This window comes from Quercus lobata, chromosome 1 (assembly GCF_001633185.2).
Source record: "Quercus lobata isolate SW786 chromosome 1, ValleyOak3.0 Primary Assembly, whole genome shotgun sequence".
Classification (NCBI taxonomy): Eukaryota; Viridiplantae; Streptophyta; class Magnoliopsida; order Fagales; family Fagaceae; genus Quercus; species Quercus lobata.
The window spans coordinates 37,004,355-37,025,335 of record NC_044904.1 but is presented as its reverse complement, the minus strand read 5'-3'; the positions used below and the strand labels follow the sequence as shown (position 1 = coordinate 37,025,335).

The 20,981-nt window shown below is 37.4% G+C and overlaps 3 protein-coding genes and 1 pseudogene across 3 annotated transcripts; 2 read left to right on the top strand and 2 right to left on the bottom strand.

The window, feature by feature from the left end:
• Positions 1 to 839: 839 nt before the first annotated feature.
• On the top strand, positions 840 to 1,574 carry LOC115953356. Its single transcript, XM_031070980.1, has 2 exons — positions 840 to 1,000; positions 1,100 to 1,574. Exons 1-2 carry the CDS (start codon positions 840 to 842, stop codon positions 1,572 to 1,574), a joined length of 636 nt encoding a protein of 211 aa, XP_030926840.1.
• Positions 1,575 to 4,671: 3,097 nt separating this feature from the next.
• LOC115953347 lies at positions 4,672 to 5,379 on the top strand. Its single transcript, XM_031070967.1, has one exon. It carries the CDS (start codon positions 4,672 to 4,674, stop codon positions 5,377 to 5,379), a length of 708 nt encoding a protein of 235 aa, XP_030926827.1.
• Positions 5,380 to 8,845: 3,466 nt separating this feature from the next.
• On the bottom strand, positions 8,846 to 13,340 carry LOC115989115. The gene is made up of 3 exons (XM_031112783.1): positions 12,464 to 13,340; positions 10,234 to 11,003; positions 8,846 to 9,331 (listed from the first exon to the last, which is right to left on the bottom strand). The coding sequence occupies exons 1-3, from the start codon at positions 13,220 to 13,222 to the stop codon at positions 9,151 to 9,153; spliced, it is 1,710 nt and encodes a 569-aa protein (XP_030968643.1). The 5' UTR covers positions 13,223 to 13,340; the 3' UTR covers positions 8,846 to 9,150.
• A 1,792-nt stretch (positions 13,341 to 15,132) lies between these two features.
• On the bottom strand, positions 15,133 to 20,948 carry LOC115989099 (annotated as a pseudogene).
• Positions 20,949 to 20,981: the final 33 nt, after the last annotated feature.

Genomic DNA, 20,981 nt, shown 5'->3' with positions numbered 1-20,981 from the left:
AAGGGTCTGGTCTTAGGTCGCATTTTAAACACGACCTAAGGTTGTGGGGACAAAGGGGCGATAGGAGAAAAATCCATTGGGCAAAATGGGAGGTTTTATGCAAACCAAAGAGTGAGGGGGGTTTGGGATTTAAAGATCTTTGCAATTTTAACAAAGCCATGTTGGCTAAGCAGGTGTGGAGATTGATTGAGGATAAGGAATCTCTATTTTATAGAGTTTTCAAAGCTAAGTATTTTCCAAATTGCTCAATCTTTGAAGCTAAATCTTCTTATGGATCTTTCGCATGGAAGAGTATTCTGTGGTCTAGGGACTTAATTGAAAAGGGATCCCTCTGGAGAATTGGTGACGGGAAATCGGTTCAGATTTATAAAGACGCCTGGCTACCAAGTTCTGAAGGCCGTATCAGCTCTCCAGTGTTGCATCTAGCTCCAGAGTCTTTAGTAGACTCTCTGATAAATGGTGCTTTGGGCTGGTGGAATACAAATCTCGTTGATTTGTGTTTTTACCCACCTGAAGCAAAGTTGATCAAATCTCTGCCTCTGAGCTCAATTCCACAACCTAACACTTTGGTTTGGAGACTAGAAAAATCGGGCTGCTACTCAGTGAAGTCGGGCTATAAGTTCCTCTGCGAATTTCTTTCTCCTGACCCCAATCGCTCTCAAACCTCGGATTCTATGAAGAGTTTCTGGAAAAGCATTTGGAAATTGAAAGTTCCTGGGAAGATCAAACATTTCCTCTAGAAGGCCTGTACAAACTCACTGCCAACAAAGGAAAATCTGCTGAAGCGTAAAATACTTCAAGAATCAGGCTGTCCTTGTTGTTCTGGTAGTTCGGAATCTATGGTGCACACCTTATGGAGCTGTACCTACATCAAAGTAGTTTGGAATTCAGATTTTAATTGGGTGGTTTGTTGTCCATCGGACTCTGAGTCTTTCTTGGATGTCTTGCAAAAAATCCGAGCAAAACTGGCCTTAGTTCCTTTATTTGCTACTACGGCTTGGTCAATCTAGTTCCAAAGAAACAAATCTCGCCAACAAGACCATCCCCTGCCCCTCCACAGCATTGCTGGTTTTGCAAAAAATTATCTCTGTGAATTCAGGGGGTTGGTCAGTCCAAAACCTCTCAAACGACGGACTGTTTCTCGCAGATGGTGTCCGCCAGCAGCTAGCTTGGTGAAGATTAATTTTGATGGTGCTTGGTACAATGAATCAGAGAAAGCGGGATTAGGAGTGGTAATCCGAAATGGCGAGGGCCAGGTGTTGGCTGCCATGTCCGAGCAAATTGTAAAGCCTCCTTCCGTTGAATTATTGGAACTTCTTGCTGCCAAGCGTGCCGTCTCCTTTGCTGCAGAAACGGGTCATGAGCAGGTGGTTTGCGAAGGCGACTCTAAATCTGTAGTCAATTCTTTAAGGGGTACTGGCAAGGAAAATTCCCAGGGAGGGCATTTAATTAGGGACATCAAATCCCCATCAAACTCATTTCTGAGAATTTCGTTTGCTCATGTTGGTCGGCTATGCAATGCAGTTGCACACGCTTTAGCCCAGCGAGCGAGTTATGGCTTTTGTATTGGATGATTATCCTTTTCTTGTTTAATATCAACAAGTATTTCACTTCTCAAAAAAAAAAAAAAAAAAAAAAAAAAATACCTTCAGCTAGTTCAACCATGTGGTTGCACTTCAAACACTGGCGCCATCGATTAGCTTTTTATCTCCTGGATGGGCATTAGGATTTGATCTTTTGTAATCATAGCAGGTCATATTCAAATGCCAAGGGGCTTTGCATTTGATACAGAAAAAATTATGACATTTCATGCATTTCCTGGCTCCAAATTCTTCCGCATCAATGTATACATTTTTAGTATATTGTAAAACCTCACTTTTTGACATTAATGCTGAGCACCTGGGATATGGGCAATAAACTTTCTCTGTAGGAGAAATAGATGATTCCTTGATGCGTTGGCTCATGACCTCAACCAAATTTGGTGCCAAGAATTTTCCGCAGCTATCAATACTCACCTCCGACATACAGTTTTCATGAGGGCACTTTGCCACCATTCCATTAAGTAACTTGACCTCCACATGCTGTTTCATACAAGAAAAGCGATATCTGTGCAGGCAACCATCAACTGAAAATATCTTATCAACATCAATATCTTCAAAGCAAATTACACGTCTCCAAATTTCCTTTGCTAGTTTCTTCAGCCCATATAATTTGAGAAACTATAGCATCTCTTGCATATTTAAATGCAAACTTAAAATAAAATTTGGTAACGTTAGAAAATAAAAGGAAGGTGATGAGATTAAAGTGATATGATATATTTTATAATTTTAGATTATGATAATTTTAGAAAAAATAAAATAAAACAAAAATTTTAATGTCACATTATAGTAATGTGCATCACATTAAACGCACATTATAGCACACCAAATATCGGGATTAGTGAGATTACGAATACCTAGATTATGAATGCCTTAGCAAATTTACTCACCACCCAACAAAAAAACAAAAACAAAAACAAAAACGAAATCACCCTTTATCACATTTCTATAACTCTAGCGTCCTCCATTTTAATTGTTTCATTTCCCATGTGCCTTTACAACAAATATTCGACCATCAAAACCACACCCACCAATACAGTTATACAAACTTTATTAAACTCAATAAAATAATAATCAATACAACCAAACATATCCACAAACAAAGCAATCCAAAATTTACAATAATAAGACAGATCCAACTCTATTAAAAAAAATGTCAAATTAAAGTAAAATAATAATAAGGTTATTATTGACTCACATATTGGTGAAGCATGTAATCGTCACAGAAAAAGGTGACGCTTTTCAAATCCAAGGTCAGAGATTTATAGAGAGCTTCAATGAGAGCTTGAAGCTCATCAACTTCACTACTCACAACCGCACCTAATGATCCCGATTATACCTTCGTCTATAGGACGACACAATGACGAGGACAATCCTAGAAACCGTCCAACCAATGATCGTTGTCAAGCTGGAATAGACTCGTCCATCCTTAATCATTAATGAAGCGTTACAAAGAAATGATGAATTTCTATACTGTTGGGGAAATAACCCACCATCAATGTTCTATGAAGGCATTACTGATACGAGAATGAAGTCACTGATGGTCCTGAAGATATATTCGTTCACCCTAGAAGGATGATATACAAGGACGATACTGGAATCAACCAAGCCCGGGAAGAACTGCCTGCCAAAGACTCAACCATCATCCCTCAATTATGGCGAGGCGTTACATAAACAAATAGTGGTCTTCAGTGCCGTTGGGAGATCATTCTGTCCATTTGACACCTCGCATAGGCGTTACGAATCCTGCAATGATTCCACCATTAAAGCAAAGCCAACGGCTAGGAAGAGGACTCCTATATATGCCCATTGATAAAGCCCGAGAAAAAGGAACTCTAAAAAATCTTCAAAAACACCCAAATTACTTTCTTCCCAAGTTCTAGCTATTCTAACTTTGGCATCAGAGGCTCTGTGGCAGGCACCACACCGGTGACTATATTTTCTTTTTGACTTATCTCTGGATCAGGATAAGCTGCGGACAATCCCAGGCTGGAAGAATCTTTTTACTGACGATTCGAACATCATCAGTTTAGCGCCATCTGTGGGGAAGATTACTATTCAGCACGTGATTTGTCCCAATTAACTCACAAGTCCAAATGGAATCCAATACTAGCCTAGATCCTGCCGCATTGGCCCTACAGATTCAGTCACTCGCAGCCACTGTGGAGGAACTTACCAGGCAAAACCAGGAGATGAGGCAGCGATTGCACCAGGAAGACAGCCATACAGACGTTAACAGGGATGACGATGAAGATAGTAACAAGAGACGAACCAGCACTCCAGAAGAGGTGAGCCCAGATCTACTCAAGGAAATGAGAAAGGAGATGGATGAATTGAGAAACGCCATCAAAGGATAGACAAACCAAAGCTTGGAAAGGATAGTCAAGAAGACAAATTCGCCTTTCACCATGGCCGTTTAGGAGTGCCCAGTGCCCTCCAAGTTCCATTTACCACAGCTAGAGCTCTTCGATGGGCTGAAAGACCCACTGGATCACCTGAATAACTTCAAGACAACCCTGGGTCTTCAACAACCCCCTGACGAGATTTTGTGCTGCTCCTTTCCCACTACCCTCAAAGGGGCAGCCAGGGAGTGGTTCAACAAGTTGCCAACGTCGTCCATTGATAACTTCGAGCAACTAAGCAGTTCCTTTGTCCGTCATTTTGTCGGTGGGCAACATCCGAAAAGGACTGCCGACCATTTGCTCACCATCAAACAAGGAAAGAAGGAACCATTGAGGTCTTACGTAACACGCTTCACCCGAGGAATGCTGGAAGTAGACGAGACAGACGATAAGGTCCAACTCACGACCTTCAAGGCAGGATTGAAGTCCAGAGATTTCGTGGCTTCCTTGGCTAAAAATCCCCCCAAAACGATGGCCGAGGCATTATTGAAAGCACAGAAGTATATGAATGCTGAAGAAGCTCTGGCAACCATTGATGGAGCAAGAAGAAGCAAGGAAAAGAAGAAGGAAAAAAAAGATGATCGAAGAGGACAAAAGAGAGATCGAGCTGATCGATGAAATGACGAAGGGAGGACAAGAACCCTTGTCCAATGAAGTTTACACCATTAGTGATGCCTGTTGACCAAATTCTGACAGAAATAAGAGACGAACCATCTCTTAAATGGCCGAGGCCACTCCATTCACCGCCTAGTTCGCGCGATAAGAGGAAATACTGTCGCTTTCACAGAGACCATGGACATTACACAGAGGATTGCAATGATCTAAAGGAGCAGATTGAAAAACTTATACGAAAAGAAAAACTACAACAGTATGTGAAAAGGGGAGATTCCAGCAAATACAACCAGAAAGATCAGCACGGGGGTTCAAGGAGAGATGGAGACTGCCCCCCGCCTCGTCCACAGAATGCACTAGGGGAAATTAAAACTATCGCGGGGGGACCAACTAGAGGGGGATTGTTCAGATCCCTCAGGAAGTCACACCAAAGGCAGGTAAACAGTGTTGACAATCTACCTCCCCTGAAGCAAAGACGAACAAACCAAGACATGTACTTCTCAGAAGAAGATGCCAGGGGTGTAAAGCAACCTCATGATGACCCACTGGTCATTATGATCATGATCGAAGGGTTCAATACGAGGAGAGTTCTGGTAGACAATGGGAGCTCGGCTGACATTATCTACCTTTCCGCCTTCCAGCAACTAAAGGTAGACCCAAAGAGACTTCGTCCTTTCGAGTTTCCCCTTTTCAGTTTCAGTGGAGACAAAGTATACCCCAAGGGGATAGTGACGTTAATAGTCACTGCCGGCTTGTACCCCCTCTAGGTAACCAACCAACACAATTTCTTGGTGGTAGACTCATCCTTGTGCTACAATGTGATCATAGGACGACCTACACTTAACCGTTGGAAGGCTGCTACTTCCACGTACTGTCTGAAGGTAAAATTTCCAATAGAATAGGGGGTCGGAGAGATAAAAGGAGACCAGGTGTTGGCAAGAGAGTGTTACCAGGCCATCCTGGCCTCAAAAAAGAACCATATGTGGACAATCGAGGAAAAAACACCAGAAATCGTTGAGAAGCTAGAAACGATAGAGTTGGTCGAAGGAAGTCCAGAGAAGACGACCCAAATAAGAACGAATCTAAGTCCCAGAATGAAGGAAGGGATCATCAACTTCCTGAAAGATAACCTCGATGTATTTGCTTGGAGCCACGAAGACATGCCAGGGATCCCAACAAGCCTTATCCAGCATTGCCTAAACGTTGACCCAGAAAAGAAGCCCATCCAGCAAAGAAGAAGAGTCTTTGCCCCCGAACAAAACAAAGTAGTAATGGACGAAGTAAATAAGTTGCTTGCTGCAAATTTCATTCGGGAATTTCACTACCCTAAGTGGTTGGCCAACGTGGTCATGGTCAAGAAAGCAAACAAGAAGTGGAGAATGTGTGTCGATTTCACAGATCTTAATCAAGCCTGCCCGAAGGACAGTTTTCCCTTGCCTAGAATTGATCAACTGGTAGATTCCACCGTCGGACATAAACTTCTCACGTTCATGGACGCATTTTCTAGATATAACCAGATACAAATGGCTGAAGAAGATCAAGAAAAAAACTGCCTTTGTCACCAGCCAAGGGTTCTACTGCTACCGGGTCATGCCTTTTGGACTCAAGAACGCAGGGGCCACCTATCAAAGGTTGGTGAACCAGATGTTCAAGAAACAGATCGGGAGAAACATGGAGGTATACGTTGATAATATGCTTGTCAAGAGCAAAGACGAAGAGGATCACTTGGATGACCTCAAGGAGACGTTTAACACACTTAGACAGTACAGCATGAAGCTGAACCCATCCAAATGTGCTTTTGGGGTTTCCTTAGGGAAATTCCTCAGGTTTATGGTGTTGCAAAGAGGAATTGAAGCAAACCCCAAGAAAGTTAAGGCTATCCTAGAGATGTCCTTACCAAAGACAATTAAAGAAGTACAATCCCTCATAGGAAGAGTAGCAGCCCTCAATAGGTTCGTCTCTAAAGCCACAGACAAATGCCTTCCATTCTTCAAGACTTTGAAGAAAGCGTTCGCTTGGACGGAGGAATGCGAAATAGCGTTCCAAGAGTTGAAGCACTACCTGAGCAACCCCCCACTCTTAAGTCTGTCCAAAGAAGGTGAAGACTTATTCTTATACTTAGCAGTATCTATCATTGCAGTTAGCGCAGCATTGATCAGAGAAGAAAACAGGTTGCAACTCCCTGTAAACTACAAATAATGAACAAAAATAATCATAAACAATCATAGGTGCGGGGTTTGGTTACCAAAATCAGATGGTTGTAAAACACAACCTTTCAACATTGATTTAGGGTTATGCAGAAGGCAACATAAATGACAGAAAATTGTTTTTACGTTGTCTGCTATGCCAACCATCTAAATATATTAATTCCAAAAAATATTAAATAAAATAATTCCTAGAATTATATGAGATAATTAAGAAGAACATCAAGCCCTTGCGTGGATGTTATTTGTGGACGATTGTCCATCACTGCAATTCATAGACTTTGTTGTTAATAAGACAATCGAGTTCAAAGCTAAAAGCGATTAGGTGGCCTTTATACTACAGGATTTGTTCTCGTTGAAGAATCAACTTTCTTCCTACTATGGCTTCAATTTGATATGTGTGTTTTCTTTGTGAAAATTTGAGTGAGTATGAAGGGTTTCGACCTTGGCAGAAGTTTATATTTGTGAAAATTTTTGTTATAGAATTTTAGTTGAAATAGAATTTTCAAGCTTTTGAAACATATATCTAATAGAGTTTTATTTAAACTATACTATTGTAATACTTGATAAGATATAAAACCAAAAATAAAAAGAATCTAAAATAAAAATAAAAAGAAAAAGAAAATAGTGATGACGTGGAAAATTGTGGAAGCTCCAAAGGTTTCGGTTTTATATATATATATATATATATAAATAGATAATTTGCATCCATTATAATTTGAAATTATTACATTTTCCAATTATAAAAAAATTCCTAGGGGTGTAATAAATATTATGCATTTGTGCGGGCAAGAAGTGCAGCTACTGAGATTTTCTTTTTCTTTTTTTTTTTTTAATTTAATGAACGTGGGGAGTGTTTTGGTGCATTGAGTGTTTTTTTTATTTGGATAGAACTTTTTTTTTCAATAGGAACTTGGGTAGATAATTGATAGAGTGTGTTTCTTTTTTATTAGGGTTTTTTTTTTTTTTACTTGAATTTTTAAAGGTTACGCAGGGAAGAGTCTTTTTTTTTTTTTTTTTTTTTAAATATTGGGAAGAGTTTGTATTTGTGAGAAGTTATGTGGGTAGATAATTGATAGAGCATTATTTGAATGTGGGGAGTTTTTTTTTTTTTTTTTTTTTGGGTGGCTGGGTAGTTTTTTTTTAAAGAACGTGGGATAGTATTTTAATGTAGAAGTAGAAGTAGTGTTTCAATGTGGGTAGGAATTTATTTAGGAATGAATTTATCATTTTAACCCCATTTTGATTGGTTTAGATTAATTAAATTATGGGTATTTTTTACAGTAAAAAAAGTAATAATTAACTTTCCAAATCCTTTTAATATATGGAAGATAAGAGTGTTTTTAATACACACATAATTTTTTTTTTTTAAAGGCACTTAATTTAATATTAATTGAAATACATATTTTTTATAAACAAAGAAATAAGATAGAATCAAACAGCAGGGTTTCAACTCCTGGACTACAATTTCTGCTGTCAAGGTTGAGTAAGAAAGGTGGAGAGGTTCTAGGTCTTATGCTAACTTTGCATGCATAGCAAAGAATTCAAACTAAAAGACTTGAATGTGAGTCATGTTAGCCTATATCTAACTGCTTAAAGTCAAAGGCCTTGTAGCTGAATTAGCACTTCCTCACATACAAAGTACTTGGGAGTCTAGGAAGGAAAATGTTCGAACTGCGAAGTTAGCAGCATGTTGTAATTATTTCTCAAAAAAAAAAAAAAAAAAAAACTGCTGAAGCAACCTTTCTATGATTCTATCAACTCTCCCGAAGTAGTTGCATACAAGACATGTTATGAAAGTGTGTTGTTTAAGTGTAAAGTAAAACAAAGACGCAGTCCGGTATACATAACTCACCATTAAAATGAAATTAGCCTATATCTAACTGCTTTAGCAACCTTTTATTATGGGAATTACTCCTTAAGTGCAGCTTAATTTAGGAGCCTTTATCGGAGGAATAGCTCCTTTCTCTAGCAGAATCATCCACACGGTACAGCAATACCAAACCATAACATTTTTAAGATGCAGAACTTATATAATGTGTCCACCCTATGGAGAGGGTCTCTCACAAGCCAATCGTACTTGTGAGAGGCCAACTCCATAAAGTGGGCTCGGAAGATACTTTCTCAAAATTATGTCAAATAGTCAACATGAATGCTTTTTACAATATCGTCTCCTTCAAATTTACTTTTCTGTTTTGCTCATCCATTTTTCACGCTTTCTTTCATCGTCCCTAATAAAATATGAAATGAAAAAATTCGTGACTTGTGAGCAAGCAGTTGAAAAGAAGAGAGGAGGGAAAAGGGGAGGGGGGTGGTTGAAGGGAAGATATTTGTTCAATAGTAATCAGAATCAGAGTCGTAGTACTCATCATCTTCATCTTCATCCTCATCGTCTTCATCAAAGTCTCTATCCTGTTCAAGCCAAATGTGATCCTCATCCCAAAGTGGACAAGAACACATCGCTCTCTTGTTCTTCCACTCAGCTCCACAATTGTAGCAGAATTCATACCCACACCTGAAAAGCAATAAAAGCACAAGCAGCAATATAATCAACTACAAAATGTAACCATAAAAAAAGAAAATAAATGGTTATTAGGTAGATTTAAATAGGCTTCAATTCTAACTTCCAAGTAGTAAATCACTAATAAATATGCAGAACCTAACTTTAAATGGAATGAACTCTAAACAATTTCCTTTTTTTGGTGAGAAAAAAAAGGGCCCGCGGGGGGGCGTTGGCGTGGTGAGGGAAACCTATATACACACACACAACAGCAGCAAGATGGTAGTAACATTAGTCTCATTCATCTCTATGTACAACCTTGTCTTCCATTGAATCCACGACCATCAAGCCTTCCAAGTCTAAATCTACCTTATTTTGTTGCCTTATATTCTTCTAATGCCTCTGACTTGGTCCTCAGTGTGCATGACAAAACAATCTTAAGCATATTTTTCTCCTATATTCTCATTTCAGCCACAGTGTTTATAAACATATTCCTTGATGGCCAAGTTTCTTTTATAACAAGTTAAGATAGAGAATGGTTTTAATGACAACACCAAGGACTCCAATTAAGCCACCAAATCTGTTTTTACAGACAAAGTCTCCACTTCCTTAATAGGTAATGTAAACAGAGAATAAAGGAGCAAGCAGGTAATTGCAAAGAAAAAAAAGAAGAAGAAGACCTAGTTATGGCATCAAGATCATGTAGACTTGGCCACAAAGAGAGATATATAATCCTCTAAACTTATATTCTTCACCTTGTGTAGTCCACATGCAAAACAATGGATTTAAAATATACGTTCTTAGAAGCTACATTTTTAATATGTAAATAAAGATGCTACTTACATGCGTTAAAAAGACAAGCAATAATGACCTTTGGCAACCAAAAAAAGCAATGATACTTGGATAGAAGGGAATACCTGCAAGTCATGTGGTAGCAACCTTCAGCAAGTTCAATCATATGGTTGCATTTAACACACTGGCGCCAAAGATTCCTTGTAGCAAGAGACTTCAGCTTTACATCTTCTGCAGGGGGATGAGGATTCAAACTTTTGAAGGTAAAACATGTCATGTTACTGTGCCAAGAGACATTGCAATCAATACAAAACAGGCCATGGCATTTTACACATTTCCTGGCTCCAGATCGTTCAACATCCAGAAAATCTTTGCTATATTCCAAAATGTCACTTTTTGACATTAATTCTGAGCACCTTGGATTTGGGCAATAAACTTTGTCTGCAACAGGAATTGAAGCTTCCTTAATGCGTTGGCTCATGGTCTCAATTGACTTGGGTGGCAAGAACTTTCTGCAGCTGTCAACAACAAGCTCTGATTTACAGCCTTCATGAGGGCATTTGGGCACCATCCCATGAAGCAACTTCACCTCAACATGCTGTTTCATACAAGAAAAGCAATACCGGTGTAGGCAGCCATCAACTGAGAACATCCGACTGACATCAGCATCTTCCAAACAAATTACACAAGCCTCATTTAGATTATTTCCATGGCTAGATTCTGCAGGTCTGGTAACCTGAGACACTATTGCATCTTTTGCAAGTTTAAACGCAAATTTAACATCATTCCGTGCCACAAGCTTGGGGTTGAAATACATAAAATTTTTTCGGAGAAGAGTCACCTGATTTACTAGCACTGCAATCTTGCGCTGCTTTGGTGGCCATCTTCCACTAACCTGCATTGGTAAAACACAATACCTCAATAAAGAGGGCATGTAAATATATTTAAGACCAAAACAAAGTTGTAAAAACTATAATACATTTCTAGAATTAAAGGATATTATAAACACCATCATTAAAGTAATCATCAAAAAGCATTTTCCAAACAAAAAGACACCACACAACTCTAAAAAACGAGCTTCTCAAAGTGGTACTTCAAAACATATAAATATTATCATTCACCAATCTGCCTGTGCCTGTCCTTACTCCTTAGTGTCACAGATTTTGTTCACAGCCAGTCCCAAGCCCCAAAAAATGAGGATGGCCGTGACCATCATAACCAGCCATTTTATTATGGATCACGACAGATTTCTTTTATCATAATTATGCTCACATTTGATTGTTGAAGTCACCTTTGAAGTATTTCATCTATACTACTATTTGGAGAATAAAACTCTTTGGGGTTCACTTTTTAAATGCTCCAAAATACTCACATATTAATCTTATTAATTCCACAAAAAAAGGGATCAAATAAGAAAAATAATATATTTCAAACTCCTCTATTTTTATTGAACGTCTTGTTTGTTCATTTTGACGCCTTTATCATATTATTTGATTATATTTTATCATACTAATTTCTATTCTACCTTCCCGGAGTTAATTTTACAGCGCACTCCATTAAAATTTAACACATTCCTATGGAGTCAATGCTTGGCTGATAAATAACTCATTGCTTGGTCTTTGACCCCCTCAGTCACTACAAATGCCCCCGACCAGTGCAATGGGATGTGGTTACTTATCTATCTCTTTACTCAAAATGGGAGTAAGTTTGATTTGAAAAAGGATCTTAGAGTGTGTAGGGTTGGGCCAGGATTGTCCTCTTAACGCCTTCTTCTTTCTTCTCATTGGAGTTATTCCACAAAGACTTGCTATGGTAAGGAAGAAGGAGGGGAACAAGCACACTTGGAGAGTGCAGTACACAGGTTCAGCTTGGGTTTAGTGCCCTGTGCAGCAGAGCCAGTAAAATGTTGCCATATGTCCAAAATTTGTCATGTAACAGCATCTCATCGGGTCTGGTGCACACAAAGCAATGAACTTAATCCTCTCCCAAATGCAACTATTATAGACCCACTTCCCACTTTTTGCACTAAAATCATGAAGAATAAATGTGAATAAACTGCTCATAACTATCAATGCTTTGATTTTTTTTTTTTTTTTTGTCTTTGAAGTGTCAAGACTCAAGACACTTGTAATAACCATCAGTTCATTTGTGGGCACACTATGAAGGAGTTGACTCAAAGTAGTACATGATCACTCTCACCTTGACTCAACTTTTTCTCAGTGGCAAAAGTTGTGACATTTTGGCAGTCTTTTCTAATAATTAATTCATACATAAAATAAAACTAATAAAACAGGTATTAAATTAAAAAATAAAACACGAAAACCGAGGAAGAGACAAAGAGAGAGAGAGGCATACAAATTGGTAAAGCGGGTTGTAGTCGAAATAAACAGTGACACGCTTCAACTCCAAAGCGATAGCAGCATTTAAGCCATCGATCAAAGCTTTGGCCTCCGCAGCATTCTTGCTCATTCCATTTCCAACAAGTGGTTTCCTCACTTGGAATATCACATTATCATTCGGATCGCAGATCGCCACGCCTATTCCCGCCAACGCAGTTTTCACACCCCTAATCTCTTCCACGCTCACCAAGCCTTTCGTGTAAATTCTGAAAACGGCGTCGTCGTCGTTGTTGTTGTTGTCCGCCACTGGTTTCGATTTCGAGCAACCCTCGCCGGGGAGGGGCTTTTCGTAATTGTCGCCCCACTCCTTCCAGTCATCTTCCGGAATTCTCAGTATCTCGCGCGCGAATTTCTCGTCGTGGATCCGACGGTTGAGATCTTCCCTCACTCTCCGCATCTCCAACTCGCTCGCTTCCCGGTCCTTCACTTCTTGCACCAATTTCTCCAGTTCGTCGGATTGGAGAACAGTGAAGCTCGAAACGCCGCCGTTTTCTGTGGTGGTGGTGGAGGTGTGGTGAGGTTCGGGAATTGAGGAAGTGGAAGTAGAAGTGGAAGGTTGGAGGGCGAGAGAGGCGGCGAGGGCTTCTTGGAGTTGGAGATGGAAGGCGAAGTCGAGGTCGGAGTCTAGGGCTTGCGCCGCCATGAGCTCGCGGCGTTGCTCGAGGATTATTGACTGAAGGTCGTCTTCCCGGTGATCTGAGTCTCTGTTCGACATTGACAATTTTTTAGAAATGGACCGAATGAGCAAGCAAGCCCTGTCTTTCTTTGTTTGGAAAGTAAGGGTCAAATCGTCTTTTTCCACACGCTTCTTTATCTTTACTAATTTTTTATACCGCACTCGTATATTTCCTTTCCTTCGACCAGAAGTATCTATACTATATACTACTAGCCTCATCACACGCACGTGTGATGAGGCTAGAATTTCCTTTCCTAGTTTTTAGTTTTTACGCTATAAATTTAAGAGATAAATACAACCAAAAAATAAAATGTAAGTTACGATTTTTATCGTTTACAAGATTTCGATGTCCTATTAATTTAATCCATGTCGTTTTCTTCCAGGAGAAAACGTATATTTCCTTTTCTTTCACCAGAAATATATTTTCTTTCCTAGTTTTTAGTTTTTACCGCTATAAATTTAAGCGATAAATACAACCAAAAAATAAAAAGTAAATTACGATTTCTATTGTTTACACGATTACAGTATCCTGTTAATTTAATTCATGATGTTTTCTCTTGGATGGAAATTGCTGAAATGACAAACAGTAAAAACAATATATTAGTTTATTGTTACATCAATGAAAATTAACTTATTATTTTCGTCGTTTGTTACGTCAGCAATTTCCTTCCAATTAATAATGGCATAGATTAAATTGATATGACACTAAATAATTCAAAACTAAATTGACACAATTGAAAGGTTATGGACTAAATTGATATATTATGTAAAGAATAAGAACCAAATACATTGTTTATCCGTTTCTCAAAAAAAAAAAAAAATACATTGTTTATCTTGCAAATTATTACAACGGTTTTTTAAGAGTAGACAAAAATTCAAAAATGAACATTGGTACTAATATGTTTCTAGGTCTTATTTTTTATCTGATAAAAAAAAAGTCTTATTTTTGATATGCACCAATGTGTACTATAAGATTATAAGCTAGTATAATCAAATTTTGGAGTGAAAGCTTCCTAGTCTAGGTTAGAAAGATTTTGGTCTTCACTTATAAGATTTAGGGTCTATTTGAATAGACCGTTTTGAAAATTACGTTTTTAAAAATTTCGCATTTTTTAAATGTGCGTTTTGAAAACACAATTTTGAAAGCCAATATTAAATGTTTGGTAAAATATATAAAAATTGCGGTTTGAAAACTATAAATTTTTTGTTGCGGATGCAAATTACCAAAAATATTTTTTTTTTAGAAGAAATACCAAAAAGGACTTAATTTTGATGTAAATGATATATTGTCATTTTAAATGCAGTCCATTCAAAACATGTTAACATAGTTACCCATGCGGCTATGCCCCTCTACAAAGCTTTTTATTATTATTTTTTTCTACGATCCCCACTACAGAGTTAATGACAACTAAACAAAGTAATAGTATTGTTTGCGTTTGTGTGTGGTCATAACTCATGATCAACTTTCATTTGGTGGTGTAATATTATAATTTAGATAAAATACATGTGCAATTCTGTAGGTGCAATGACTTAGAATTCTAAAATAAATTTAAGCATATGTGTATTGAATTTAATTTTTATCGGAAAAGATAATATTGTTTGTACTATATAGGTCAATGTAGCTATGAATTTGAAATTAATTGGAAATTTAATGTACTACACCAAAAGTTGAATCTAAGTTTTTTTTTTAATAACTTTTATTGAGCCTATTGGCTAATATTGAAGGGTACACTAGCATCCCAAATATATAAGTGTCACTATTTATGATAATGTATGAATATGATCCTTTTCCATTAATTGTAATAGTGAAAAAGAAAAATTAAAAATTATCTTCTTATTTATCTTTAAAAAATGATTCTCTCAATTTGTTATAAAATTGGGAAGATCATCTTATATTAAAATTTTAGAAATTTCTCTTAAAAAGTAGAAAATGAAAGTTCACAAGCTACTTATAATTCAGATAGTGTAGCCACAAATATCTCATGAGCCTTAAGTGCCATGGATAGTTTCCTAATATCTTCAATTAACAATGCAATGTCAAGGTAAAAAGATCCTCCCTCTTCTATTGCTGTCTTTGCCATCTTTGCAAGCTTTCTTGCTCTCTCTTGTCTATCTTCCCTTTCTTTCCCTTTCGGTCACTATCTTTCCTATAGCCTCCCTAACTTCCTCCCTCTTCACCAATACCCCAAACTTCTCTTCATCCCCTAAGGGAATAGCAATTTTAGCCCCCACTCTCTCACCAACTTCTCATTAAAAATATTGATAAGCAAAAAACATAGGCCATGTTACCATTGGCACACTAGCATAAATCTCTTCTAGCGTTGAATTCCAACCACAATTTGTCAAAAATCCTCCAATTGCAGGGTGTGACAAGATCAGTACTTGTGGAGCCTAACCCCGGATCAAAGAGGCGTCTTGCTTTTGTCCTTTCTTCGAAGCCATCCTCCATTATCCAATTCTTAATCTCCCCATTTTTCTCTTCTCTAATCACCTAGATGAATGGCCGGTCACACCCTTCTAATCCTAAACCAAGCTCTGTTAGTTGTAATAATATAACACGAGAAAGACTTTCAAGACAAGCATAAACAACAGAGTTTTGAGGTCACAAGTCAAGCCACTTGAGGCACTGGTTTTCATTAATTGAGGACTTGTTACCTCTCTAAGCCTTGTCCAAGTCAGCCTTGTTGGAAAGTGAAACCGGCCCAATACACCAAAATCTATCTCCATTTGTCTTACCATACCTTTTAACATATTTTGGTCCCAGTCAACAAACTATTAACCATGACCCCATAACCTCCTTCTTCAAAAGCATTTATCTTTTCATGAAGATCTTTGAAATCCTTCAAGCTTGTATTCAAGTTCGTAGGTAACTGTGCTCTAGTTAATTCAATTTGATCAGGCAAACTAGGCACAACAAAAGGCTCTAAATCAGAGACACTAGTACTCTCATTGACCTTGGATGCAAGTATATTATGACAACATGAGATTGAAACTACTTGTTCCATCAAATAAAATTCTTGGTATATCAAGCTTGGTAGCAATATCACATGTCCAAGCAAGATTTTTATCAGTTATTATGCAGCTTTTTTTTTGCTGAGAATCAGCTATTATGCAGCTTGGACTAGGTTTCATCTCTTCAAGTAATTGTTCTAGTGGTTGTTGTGACTTATTAGCAACATCAAAGAAGTTCCTAAGCCACATGAGCGGACTGTATTGATGTTTTCACATCCTTCTGGCAAGCTGGCCTCATGAAGTGGCAATTGGAGTTAGACTAGTTGGATAGGGAGTCCAAAATCAATGGCACAGTTGATGATTGGTTTGAGTCAGATGACATTAAGAGGTGTGGTTACAAAGCGAAATAGAGCCAACACACCAGACTGTCTTCCCATGCTTTTTTGTATTCTTTGACATATGCTGACTCCAACTCTTCAAAAGTATTTACAATGACCCCATATGAGGCTAAGTTAGCTGCTTCCATTTGCTCACTAAGTTTCTTCATTCTTGAATCTCTAGGAAAAGGCAGTTAGGATTCAATAAATTCTACATGGTCAGGCAAGCAAGGCACGATAAATTACTCTCACTCAGAGGACATCTTCTCTTGAGCCTTGTGAACACGTAAATGGTGAAAGCACAAGAGACAAAAGCAACTACCTCTGTGGAAAAAAAATCCTTGGAATGTGAAATTTGCGAGCAATATCACTTGTCCAAGGCAAGCACAAGTCGGAGATTATGCAGCTTGGTTGTGGTGTCAGCTTCTCAAACAAAATTTCCACTGGTTGATGTGAAGAAACTTGCCCAATTCTATAGCAGCTTGTCAAGATTGTCACATCCTTCTGGTATTCCTGCCACCTCTTCACATGGAAATTGAAGTGGGATAACTTGGATTTGGAGCACGGAACTTCATTAAATGTCTGTCACAAAGCAAACATGCATTCAAATATAAAATCTAGATGTCCAGTGCCAAATTAGAATAAATATCATCATCAAATATAAGACAGCACACTGACATGATAATCACCACTTAAGGCAAGAAACAACATCCATCAGCATAGCTACAACTGTTTAGTAATAACAATGCCAAGGGAGAGGGGTAGCAGGGAAACCAGGAGAAGAAAATGAGATGTTAATCCTTCCAATTGAAAACAGGAAATGTTAGAAACCAAAATTTCAGAAACGAACCAAATAATAACTTGCTGCAGTCCTATGAAGAAGAAAAAAAAAAGTCAAACCACTGGCTAAAATTAATTTAAAGAAAAAAAAAAAACCCTCATAAATTCAACTTCAACACTAACTAGAAGAAATGGAAGTTCTTATAATGAAAGAATTTACACAAAACAGAATTGGTAATTACATCTTCAATGCCATTGAGAAATCAGAGTGCTCTTTGCTGTCACTACTAATGCAAACTACTGGGAGAAGACTTGATAGGATAACTGTGAGCTCCTGCAAGCCATCACAAGAATAAACCAGCACCAAAACAATTATTGCTGTATGTAATACTTGTAAAGTGTTTTGAGACGAATGGTTGTTTAATGTTGTATAATATTTACAAAGTCTATGAACTAGTAACAGTTTCTGTATAAAACAAAATTGTTACAGTACATAGTTAAAGCCTAGAAAGACATAGAAGAAGAGCTTATACCAAGTATTTTCACATAGAGCATCCTCTAAATTCTAAAAAACCCACAACATGAATTCTACATCCTCCCCAGTCCTAAGAAAACACCTATATCTACTGCAATCAAGGGTTTTTTTTCCTTCCAGATATGTCAACATGACAAAGTTTAAACAGAAAAGACCATCAGTTCATCATAAAATAAAATCATAAACACGATTATAAGGCCCTATGTAGCACCCATTAGTAAGAACAAAAGGAGCTCATGAGAAATTTTTTATTCCTTTTTTGGTGGGGGGTGGGGAATATGGTAAAAGCCCCTATGTCAAGAGAAAGGTTGCTAAACAATGTGACAAGATCAAAAAATCTTGGCGAGATGGTAAAAATCCAATTACATTTTAAGTAATAACTGGACTTGCTACAAGGAATCATGTTTCTAGGAACATTCTCTTCAGTTCTGTCAAAAGTTTTCCACTTCTCCCAAATTACCCTAGAATGACAAAATAAATCCCACCTTAAAAGGAAAAATGTTACAAGGCTAAATTACCTTAAAGGCTAAAACTCATATTGCTACAGTACAAGGCAGGGACAGGAATGCAGTACACTTACATCAGGATGTGAAAGGTGGTAAAGAAGTCCAACATCGTCAAACTATTACTAGGGAAGACAAACAAGCAGAATGAGGAGTCCATTACCTAAAAGCAAGCAAAGGAGGTCCACTTTCTGACAGCAAAAAGAGGCATTTAAGAGGTTGTGGAGACTACATGTTGCCATAAAGGCGATATTGTGATCCTTTTTATACCTGATGCACAGAAAATAGTAATGTCATCCCTTTTGACTTTCATATATATGCATGATATTGTTGATGGGTTTTCTATGTGCATGTTTTTGAGAATATATATATGTATAACCCCAATTTAGGAAACTATTCTACCAAAGATAGGACACAACATATACACAGTGCAGCATCATAAACATAAAACTTGAAGCATTATTAATGTATCAAATCTTACAATTCCAAAAAAGTAGGGACAAGTCTACGTAAAGCTGACTTTAATTTTGTCCAGGCGATAAGGCCAACCATCTGACCTAAGGCTTCTGCAGAAGATATGCGAACCTATTTCAAACAAGAATTAAGTGAAATAACAAAACCAATCACTTCGGTAAATTGCTAAAAAATCCAAGCAAATAAAAAATAATGGAAGACATGATAGGACATTCAACCAATCAGCCAGAAAAAAACATTATAAGATTGCTAGAAAGTTTAAAACCAAAAAAAAAAAAAAATAGTAGTATCATACACGCATAAAATTTTTATGTACATAAGGCATTTTTTCTAGTGATGATTCAACTTTTCAGAGAAGTATTCTTTCAGCATCAAACTGCAAAATCAATAACACAAAAAATTTAAATAAAAGTAAAGTTTTAAAACAACGTGATAGGAAAGAGGAAGACATTATTTCAACTCTACCAAATGTGACTGCACAAGACTCAATGTTAAGCAGAGAAGGATGATCCATCCAAAAAATATATAACAGAGTAAGAATAATTTAGCACCAGACCAATTTCAAAGCAGGGAGAAAAAAATTGTCAGGTTAAAATATGGTAATAAATACAAATGGAAACATAACTAATACCAAGGTATAGTTTTAATTACAAAATGAAGGTTCAAAAAGTGTATAGAGCGAGTGAATACCAGCAAAAGAACCCCCCCCCAAAAAAACAAATGCAAACCTTCAGATCCCGTGAAACTGCCCATACTCTCAATAAAAGCTCAAAAGCAGAATTTAAAAACGACCTGCACGAATGTGGAAGATCCATTACAATGCTTCACGACTTGGCACTTGGCAGTACAGAGTTGAACAGAATTTATAAATAAAAAATAAAATAGCAGAAGACAGTGAAAGAAACAAATAATTGGGAAGCGATATCCACTGATGCAAACCGTCTGAAACAGGATAAGCATCACATGCACTGCATGACAAACTCTTCTCTGATTCTCCACAAGTCAATAAACATACTGATCAATCAACATATGCAACTGCTGCTCTGCCCGACTTCTCCCATCCTCTCCACTAAGTTCTATAATTTTGATAATTACAAAAGGTATATATGAAATCTTACATGAAAAATCTATTAACACATACACAGTCAGATGAGTTATATACTTAGTTCTGTGCAAATGTGGATCATATTATAAGCTCCACTGTTCTTCACTCTTTCAATTAAAATTAGATCAGTACGAAAGGATCACCTATATATTCATAATATTTACCAGGTACATGCACTCACATGCTGAAAGATGCATGAAACAGCCATAGTGTCCAAGCTCAAAGGCATTATTAAGCAAGAAGTGACACATTACACAGGCATGGTTACAAAACCTCAGCAACTGGGAGTGCTTCCACAGAACTAGAACTCCTTATTCAAAAAAAGCAACCTTGAACAATTCAATAATACACTTCCAGTTAAATTTTTTCAAAAAATTCAAGTTAAAAATATAGAATTCAAAAAAAGGAACCAAAATCTCTATGAAAATACTCTATTCAGATATCAGACGAATGTGACGGCAAAAGTAAATTATCTAATCACTTAATATATTGCATTTTACCAAAACTTCTAAAGACGAAGAAACATTATTGTTTCAAAGGAATATCCAAGTCAGGAAAAGCAAAGACCTTTTGATTATAGAATACCATATGAGAAAAATTGCACATAAGAGAGTGATAAGGTTGTTGATAAGGTGATTGACATCATCTACCAGATCATTTGATAAAGCAAAGAACCCTAGGGTTGCCTGTCGAATTTATCAAGAGATTTATGCAATAAAAAACAATCTTTTTTTAGAATAATCTTCCCACTGTTAATGATGCATAATCCAAGTTGACAAAAAATTTATACCTCATCACATGATTTTGTGTTTCAACCATTACTTTTGGCTCCACAGAATCCAAGGTAGTGCAGGCACTTAAAGCAAGGGCCAACAGAAGCACCCATAGAGGAAAAATCTATTAGCACATGCACAGTCAGATAGAAATAGAATTATATATATAGTTCTATGCAAATGGATCACGTATTATAAGCCCCACCGATCAGTATGAAGGGATGACCTATATGTTCATAAAAGCCACCACATCCATACACCCACATGGCAAAAGAAAGAGAACTTAATTCCTACAAAAC

Bases quoted from the DNA above. Each gene is read 5' to 3' on its own strand.
- LOC115953356 (XM_031070980.1), top strand. From the start codon at position 840: ATGGTGCACACCTTATGGAGCTGTACCTACATCAAAGTAGTTTGGAAT. The intron at 1,001-1,099 runs GTCAATCTAGTT...CTGTGAATTCAG, and splicing joins TTATTTGCTACTACGGCTTG to GGGGTTGGTCAGTCCAAAAC.
- LOC115953347 (XM_031070967.1), top strand. From the start codon at position 4,672: ATGCCTGTTGACCAAATTCTGACAGAAATAAGAGACGAACCATCTCTT.
- LOC115989115 (XM_031112783.1), bottom strand. From the start codon at position 13,222: ATGTCGAACAGAGACTCAGATCACCGGGAAGACGACCTTCAGTCAATA. The intron at 11,004-12,463 runs GTATGCCTCTCT...TTACCAATGCAG, and splicing joins ACAACCCGCTTTACCAATTT to GTTAGTGGAAGATGGCCACC. The intron at 9,332-10,233 runs GTATTCCCTTCT...ATTGCTTTTCAG, and splicing joins TGCTACCACATGACTTGCAG to GTGTGGGTATGAATTCTGCT.